At 61.1% G+C, this 8,164-nt stretch overlaps 1 protein-coding gene across 1 annotated transcript in view; it reads right to left on the reverse strand.

Annotated features, from left to right (window-relative positions):
• COL6A3 (collagen type VI alpha 3 chain) overlaps nt 1-8,164 on the reverse strand; it is an 81,404-nt gene that overhangs the window by 27,841 nt on the left and 45,399 nt on the right. The window contains 12 exon segments of the mRNA XM_025045424.1: nt 53-115; nt 913-975; nt 2,226-2,288; nt 3,024-3,086; nt 3,875-3,910; nt 5,348-5,401; nt 5,787-5,852; nt 6,429-6,491; nt 6,963-7,016; nt 7,117-7,161; nt 7,269-7,295; nt 7,938-8,009. Of these exon segments, the coding sequence (XP_024901192.1) occupies nt 53-115; nt 913-975; nt 2,226-2,288; nt 3,024-3,086; nt 3,875-3,910; nt 5,348-5,401; nt 5,787-5,852; nt 6,429-6,491; nt 6,963-7,016; nt 7,117-7,161; nt 7,269-7,295; nt 7,938-8,009 (669 nt within the window).

An 8,164-nucleotide genomic window follows, 5' to 3' on the forward strand; every position in this document is an offset into this window, starting at 1 on the left:
CCTCATCCCCCCCCCACTTCCCGAACCCTCCTGGGAAGGGTGCTGGCCTTACCGTCTCCCCACGGGAGCCCCGATTCCCGACTCCACCCTTCGGTCCTGGGTCTCCGGGTTCACCCTGAGCACGAGAAACGAGGTGGGCACGGCTGAGGGTCTGGGACCGGTTAGACCCGTGACCCCGAGCCCGGCCTGCTCCAGGCAACGCCACCGGCGTGGCTGCCGCCAGCTGCCAACTCCGCCTTTTAGATTTTGAGAAACATGGTTTTTAAACTGCGCTGTGCGGGAGTGGCCTCCTCGCCAAGAATCCAGGAGGGTCGGGGCGCGCGCTCCACCACGCGGCACGGGACTTGCCGACGGGGAGGGGAGGGGAAGGGTCGTCGGGAAAGAAGCCCCGCGGGACTGGGCGGGCGCGACTCAGCAGGGAGACCCAGCAAAGGGGGCGAGCTGGGTGCACGCGGACACTTTTCGTGATGAGGAAATGCTGCCCTTCCAGGCTGCGTATGATGAATCGAGGCTTCTCTCGAGGCCTGGAGACCTGGTCCCCACAGGGCGCTCGGGGAGCACGCTGCGGGCGTCGCAGGTGGCGCGTGGCTCTCCGGTGGGCGCAGCGTGGCCGGCAGAGCCGCTGCACGCAGCACTGCATTAAGAGCTCTGCGAGGTGCCGCCGTCCGCCCCGCCGGCTCGGGGGTGCTGAGCCCTCGTCAGGAGCCACGGCATCCACAGCCGCTGGCGCCAGGGAGCAGGAGGCGTGGAGGGGGCGGGAGCCCTAACGGCCACACCAGCTCTCAGCAGAGCGGTGCGGGCGGGGCCCGAGAGGAGGAGGAGGAGCAAGCAGAGGGACAGCGGAGGGACAGGCCACTGCGGGCGGGGCCGGATGTGGGCGCAGGAAGGAGCGCTGCCTTTGCCAAGACAAACCTTTCTCCCGAGGGGGCCGGCCCTGCCACGTTCTCCAGGAGCGCCCGCGGTCCCGCCGCTGCCCTGGAGGACAGGAGTGAGTCAGTGACACGGCCACCCTCCAAGCCACCGTGTCTGACCCCTGCCCCTGCCCCGCTCACGGAGGTCGGGGCGCAGCACCCAGCCCGGGCACCCGCCGGAGACCCCCTCCCGTTGCGAAGGCGTGTGGCCGCGGCCTGCACAGACCCACGCATCGGTGTGACCGCTGGGGCGGTTTCGCGACCGCGCCCCAGTGCGGTCTTCGGTGTGCACGTGTGTCCGAAGCCCGACCAGACAGCGAGCACCAGGTGTCACGCGGCTGTATCCGTCTCCCTCGCCACACACCGCAGTGACACCTGGCGAGACAGGTGTGGAAGCCTGGGCGCACCTGCCCGCTGAGGGAGCATGGCCCAGCGGTCCCTCAGGCGGGGCAGCGCGCACCACCCAGGGGTGACCTAACGAGTATGGCAACCACCAGATGGTGGCGGCTCTCGCTTTCGGTAACCATTTCGAGAGCTTCGCCTCCGCAGCTCAGAGAGGCAGTGAATGCAGAGCGGAAGAAACCCAAGCTTTAAAAATGGCCATTTATCGGATTTCAAAACTGGGGAAGGACTTTCTAAGCAAAGGACAACTCTCGCCGAGATCCAGCTTCCACAGCAAAGCACGTTCGTGCCTCTCGGCAGCAACAGGCCCGTCCATTGCCAGGTTTCTGTCATTGTCCTTTCCGTAATGATGACAGGATGGTCCCCTCCCCATCCTGTCACTCACGAAGGACACCAGGGCGGGCGGTACCGGGCGCCTGGTCCCAGCTTGGCTGTAGCTGCACGTCTGCCCATCACCTCTAACGGCCAGGGGACATGTCAAAGTTCTTGGTCACCGCGACTTTGACAGCTCGCGTGTCACACTTGAGGATGGGGACTCCTCATTCAGAATACTGAACCACAGCCAATCCTCAGGGGCCAAACATGAAGCGATTTGGCACCAGGTGAGAATTTCAGCAGATGTAGTTAGATTTTACGCAGCTCCAGCCACAACCTCTCAAGCGGGGAGAGCCAGCCTCAGCCGACCACCCAGTTGGTCTGCATCTGGAAGGCGCAGCCGGGGACCTCAGAGGCCCTGGAGTGCCAAGGAAGAGGGCCGCCACTTCCTCGGGTAAACCGGCCAGCGCTGGGAGGACTGAGGCCGGCCCGAGGTCAGCGTGGGTCTCAAGGGAAGGCTTGTCCTCAGGGCCACCCATGGGCCCTCAGCCCGCCTGGGCTCTTAGCTAGCCAGGGGGAGCGATCGGCGGAACTTACCCGCGGCCCAGAAATGCCTTGTTCACCAATCAGGCCTGGGGGGCCGGTGGGGCCGGGTGGACCCTGGAGAATGAAAAGGCCGATGTAAGTACCGAGTCGGGGGACGCTCCCTGAAAAAGCTCAGATGACACCTGCACTTTCTACAGAGCCCAGAGCCTCGCCGGTGCCAAAAAGGCCACGGGGGCCACGGCTGCAGGAGCCCACCCGGAACGTGGACGGGGCATCGGTTTAGAAAACACGGAACACGCGTTCGAACGGAAGCTCATGCGCGGACGTCCAGACGGCCACTATTCCCACACTCCGGACACAGCCCAAGCGTCCATCCACCGACGGACAGATAAATGCACTGTGGCCGATGCACACGGGGAATATTACTCGGCCATCAAAAGGAATGAAGCACTGCCACGGGCTTCGACGTGGGCAAAGTCAGGAACATGATGCTCATGAAAGAAGCCAAAGGGCCACCTGTCGGATGGTTCCACTGAAGTGAAATGTCCAAGACAGGCGAGTCCGTAAAGACGGAAAGGAAGTCGGCGTTGCCGGGAGCCGGGGCAGCGGGAGGGGCGGGAGGAGCGGCTAAATGGGCCCGGGGCCGCCTCTGGGGACGAGGAAACGTGTCGACGCCACACAGAGCTGGCGGTCGGACGGCACCGTGAATGCGCTAAATGCCACTGAGTCGTTCCCTCTAAAGCGAGTGGTTTTGTGTTCACTTTTGTAAAATGGACTGTCACCTCAATGTAAACCAAACACCGAGGCATCTGGGAAAAAGCCACGAGGCATGTCGCATAGCGCACTGACCTGTGCACCTCGGGTCCCCTGCTCCCCCGCAGAGCCGGGCTGGCCGGGGCCGCCCTTGTTCCCCTGTGAGAGAGAGAGAGAGAAGAGGCAGGGAGGACTCGGGGGGCGAGGCCAGCGGCGGCCCTCTGTCCCGCGGCCACGGCTGGGTGAGCGGATGGCACGACAATCCCAGCCCTGCACGGGGCGTCGAAGCCATCGACCCGGTAACTCCAGGGTGACAGCGTTAAGGCATGGAGCCAGCGGTCATGTCTCATTCTTAAAATCGTGTATTTCTCTTGCCTCGCCTTTTATTCAAGACAGCTTTGTGAAACAAGGGTCTCTCTCTCCCAAACCTGGGAGACACGGAGACTTCGTGACTTGCTAACGACCAGTTAGTGGGCACTTCGTGAACGGGAGATGTCCCGGGACCGGCTCTTCCATCTTTTGCCCTATGTGTCCCCACCCCATCCCCACTGTTAACCAATTTAGAAGAAGCTACATTTAAGGAGCTGGGACAACAGATGGCACCAGCTGATGGTTTTCAGACCCAAACCTGGGAGACACGGAGACATCGTGACTTGCTAACGACCAGTTAGTGGGCACTTCGTGAACGGGAGATGTCCCGGGACCGGCTCTTCCATCTTTTGCCCTATGTGTCCCCACCCCATCCCCACTGTTAACCAATTTAGAAGAAGCTACATTTAAGGAGCTGGGACAACAGATGGCACCAGCTGATGGAGGTACAAGCCTTCACGGTGAAGGAGAGGGAACGTTTTAACTTGTGGGAGGGTGCCCTTTGAGGATGGTCCCCTGAGAGCACTTGGTGACTTACACTGTGGTCACAGAAAAGAGGCACCAACTCAGAGGCTTACCTTAGCTCCCGCTGGTCCCCTCCGGCCAAAGCCGCCCTGTGGGAAAAGCCGCACAAACGTGAGGGGGGCCGAGGACAGAGCCCGGGGGCTTCTGCAACCTCGCCCGCACATCCGGCCGGGCCCTATGCCAGACGCCGTACTCAGTCGTCCTCGAGGAAACCCACATAAAAGACACCCTCTTCCCTGCCCTCGTCTCGGTGAGGTTCTGCTTCCATGCTGGCCTATTAGTCACCCAAATGGGAGTTTGGAGAATTACTTCAGCTCTGCCAAGCAAAATAATGACTCCTTCTGGCTCCACGATCTAGGCCAATTTCAAATAAGGAATGTGGAGCGGGGTGTCAAGCTGTCTATTTTTCTACCGTTTTCCTAACTGTAGAGAAGTAATGAAATGCGTTACTTATAATGGAAAGGCGCCCCAACCTCCCCGAGCCGTCCTGGCCAAACGCAACACCGCCTCACGTCCGCGTCCAAGTGAGCACGTGGGGACCCAAATGCCCAGGTTTGCGTCCAAGTGCACACATGAGACCCGAACACCCAGAAGTATTAGCGAGCCTCACGACGCAGCAACATCTTCCCCACGCTCCAGAGGTCACCCCGAATCCAAGCGGACGTGAGCGTGCTGCCACCCATTTACTCCCGCCTGGTGACGGCCCCCTCCTCGGCAGGAAGGCTCGAGACGGGAACGAGTAATCGTCCCAGTGTGTCTTTGCTGGCTTGGCCCACTGCTGCGTCCACCTGAGACCCACATCCTGCGCTCCCAGGAGGCCAGCCTGGTGACCTTCTGGGGCGGCCCCTTTGCCATTATTCACTGTGGTGGCGGCTTCTTTCATGAACGACGTTGGCCTCTTCCCATGGACCAGCGGGGGAGGGGCAGGGCCAGGTCACCCCTCCACAGAGCAGCAGCCTGGCTGGCCCCTCCCAAACGGGACGGCCCGGAGTGTGACCAGAGGCCAGCAGGGCTGAGTGCCCCGGGCCCTGGAAGCCTGTGGCGATGTCCCGCAGGCCATCCCTGCTCCTCTGGCTCTATCGAGCTTCAGCAGACTCGAAGACAAGGCCCACAGGGAGCCACCGACACTGCCCGGAAAAGCGGCGGCCAGACGCGGACCCCGGAAAACCACCTGCTCTCGCTGCCTGAGTCACCGCGGCACACGCCCCAAAGGATTTATAGAACCGCAGCAGGAACACAGCCCGCCGGCCCCCCGAGCTCACGCCCTCGCCCCACCGCGCCCCCACCCAGAGCCCACGCCCGTTTGGATTTTCGAAATATCCAGCGGATGAGACCTGGCCGCGTCTTCGCAAGCAGCAGAGACATCGCTTTAAAAAGGGTCTGTCCGTGTGTTTGGGGGAAAGGGCAGGAAGTGGCTCTCCGGTGGGACGAGGGACAGAGCACAGAGGAAACCGCGAGAACGAGAGCGTTTAAGGGGCACGGGCTAACGTCAGGCAGAGCCCCCCAAAGCCGTACGAGGCACTCACATCCTTCCCGGGTTCTCCAGGGCTCCCAGACACCCCGTCTCTCCCAGGGAGACCCTGGAGGGGAGAGAAGATAAACGTGAGGTCCTCAGCAATACTGGGGAGACACAGCGGGGGTGGCACAGCCGGGGGGGGGACACTTTGTGGGGCACGGGGGACCTAGGCGCACTCTCGCCCGCAGGAGCCTTTGCCGTGACCAGCACTTCCCGTAAACATCTGAGGGGCGCCAGTTCCGCAAAGAAGCCCCTCTTGGAGGGTAGCTTCGGTCCCCAGTGAAGGCTTCCCAAACACGGACACGCAGGTGGCCTCGGGGAGCCCTCTGCGCCCATCCTCACGTGTCCACAGCCATAAAGACCCCCCCGTGGCCTCCGTGGCTGGCAACGAGTCAGCGTGAGCTCCATCCCCGGCCCTCAGCGCAGGACGTCCAGGAACGAAACGATACCATGGGCCCGATGTCTCCGATCTCTCCTTTGGGTCCCCTCTGCTGGCTGTCCCGTCCCGAGTCACCCTGAAAACAACACGGGTCGGGGATATGAGCCACGCGTGCAAGAAAAGGACACTTTGAATTCGCTTCAGGAAAAGAGGAGGGTTTGCAGCTTTTCTCGTCTTACGCTCGGCTCTGTAGAACCCGTACGCAGAGGACTGTCCTCCTCCCTGGGGAGGAAGAACCACCGCGTCCCTGTCTGGGGCTGAGAATGCCTGGCCGACCCCACGGCCAGGGCCAGTCGGAGTGGGATGGGCGCCACGTGGGTGGAAGTGCCTAACGGGACTGGCCTCCAGCGCCTGGCATCCGGATCATCACCGACGTTTTTCTGGCCGCCCAGTCCCGCCGGGTTAAAACGTCCCAAGACCGCGCGTCCGGGACACGCCTCAGGTCTTCGGAGGCCAGGCCTTGCCAACGCTTATCTTTGCAGCTAGGGAGCAAACACGTCCCCGGCAACCCCAACATTTCAGGGAAATGACAAACCACAAATTTTATCAACACATTTTAAAGTAATTTCTAAAGTAAGATTCTTCCTTTCAACCCTTGTCTTCTACGTCCTCAGAGTCGAGTCTCAAATCGGCAATAAGGGGCCTTCCTCACCGGATCACCTCTAATCCCAGCGTCTCCTCTCTCTCCTCTGTCTCCTTTAGGTCCTTTGTCACCCTACATAAAAAAAACAAACAAACAAACAAACAAAAAAAAAAAACACAGGCCGAGACTAAACACTAGAGTTTAGAATATTATCCCATCCCTTAAAATCACCTTCTTCAGCTCTTAAATCCTCAGCAGACCAAAGTTAAACATCTGCTCTTTTGCCAAGAAGGTGAAATTACATCCAAATATTTCGGATGTGTTCAGGTAATCCACAAATATTTCCTGGGGATCCACTCTGTGTTTATGACAAAACAAATTCAATCTCTGCTTTGTGGGACACAGTCTCCAAACAAGACCACGTAATGTAATGTGTCACAGTGGCCGGGGGACACGGGTGCCAAGGGTACCCCCCGCCCCCGGAAGGGGTCAGGGAAGGCTGCTTAGCGGAAAGTGAGCTCGACGTACACAAGTGGAATGAACCGTCCCGAAGCGAAATGTTTAGAGTTTTTTTTTTCTTAACAACACGGGAAACGCACATACCCGTCTCCCGGGGACCCCCTTGTCTCCGGAAGAGCCGGGCACTCCTTTGTCTCCCTGCCAAAGACAGCGATAGAATGTCATCCATGGCACAGTGTCCGCCGAAGACAGAGGTGCCAGTGACCGGGACCAGCCGGCTCAGCGCAAGGTCACTTACATCTTCACCGTCAAGACCGTCCAGGCCGATTTCCCCCAATTCACCCTGCGAGGGGACAAGAGGCACGGGTGAGGGCGGAGGCCGCCCAGGCAAGGGAGGAATCAGAAACGCTGGGCAAGTTTCCAACATAAACAGAAAAGTAAGGTGAGTACCTTCTCTCCTGGGAACCCACGAGAGCCCTGGAAAAGAAAGGACAGGGCCGTCAGCTCTGTCCCAGGGGGCTGGTCCCTCGGCCACAGAACAGCCCCCCATGCGCCCCTGAAGGCTGCAGCCTTGGAAACTCAGCCTGAGAGACGGCTCTGCCTGAACCACCTCTCGCCGTCACGGGGGAGGCGGTAAAGCCAGGTTGCCGGCCTGACACGCGGGTGGCCTGGGCTCCCCGGGCAGCAGGGGCGGCCCCGGAAGCCAGGGACAGGCTTCGACGTGCGGTGGCGTCTCCCTCAGCACTGGCCTTCAAACGTCAGCAAGTGGACGAGAAAATCCACCAGCCCTGGAATCCAAGCAGTTCACGCGAAGAACCTTCCAGGGCCTGCGCCCCTCTCACCGCCCCCCCCCCACCCACTTCTCTGGCTTCTCTGGGGTCCAGGGGCTGAAGCCCGGCTCCGGCCTCCTCTCCGCCCTGGCCCGCGGCCTATCCGTCCTCGTGACTGTCCCTGGCTGCTTCTTGCTTCCACAGGAAATTATTTCAACGTTCTCAGGCCCCTCCGCAGTGCACCCTTGTCCCCAAGCCGGGCGAGGCTCCGGGCCACCAGGGGCCACTCAGAGACCGGCTCCCCTCTATACCACCGCCGCCCACCCCGCCCGCACGCCCCACACTGTACCTTCACGCCTCTCTGACCCGGGCAGCCCTGGAAGCCCTGAGTGCCGTTCACGCCGGGGGGGCCCCGTTCGCCCTGCAAGGAGAGGCCAAGGCGTGTCGCGGGCTGGAGCTCCTTGTCACGGAGCCACCGCCGAGTCCGCGTCACTATGGAGGGCGCAGGTCAGAAACGGTGTTTGGAAGGGGGAACACGACAGCCAGGCGGAGCCTCCAGCGTCCCTGTCCCCAGGC

The sequence above is a fragment of the Pteropus alecto genome, unplaced genomic scaffold (genome assembly GCF_000325575.1).
Source record: "Pteropus alecto unplaced genomic scaffold, ASM32557v1 scaffold143, whole genome shotgun sequence".
Classification (NCBI taxonomy): Eukaryota; Metazoa; Chordata; class Mammalia; order Chiroptera; family Pteropodidae; genus Pteropus; species Pteropus alecto.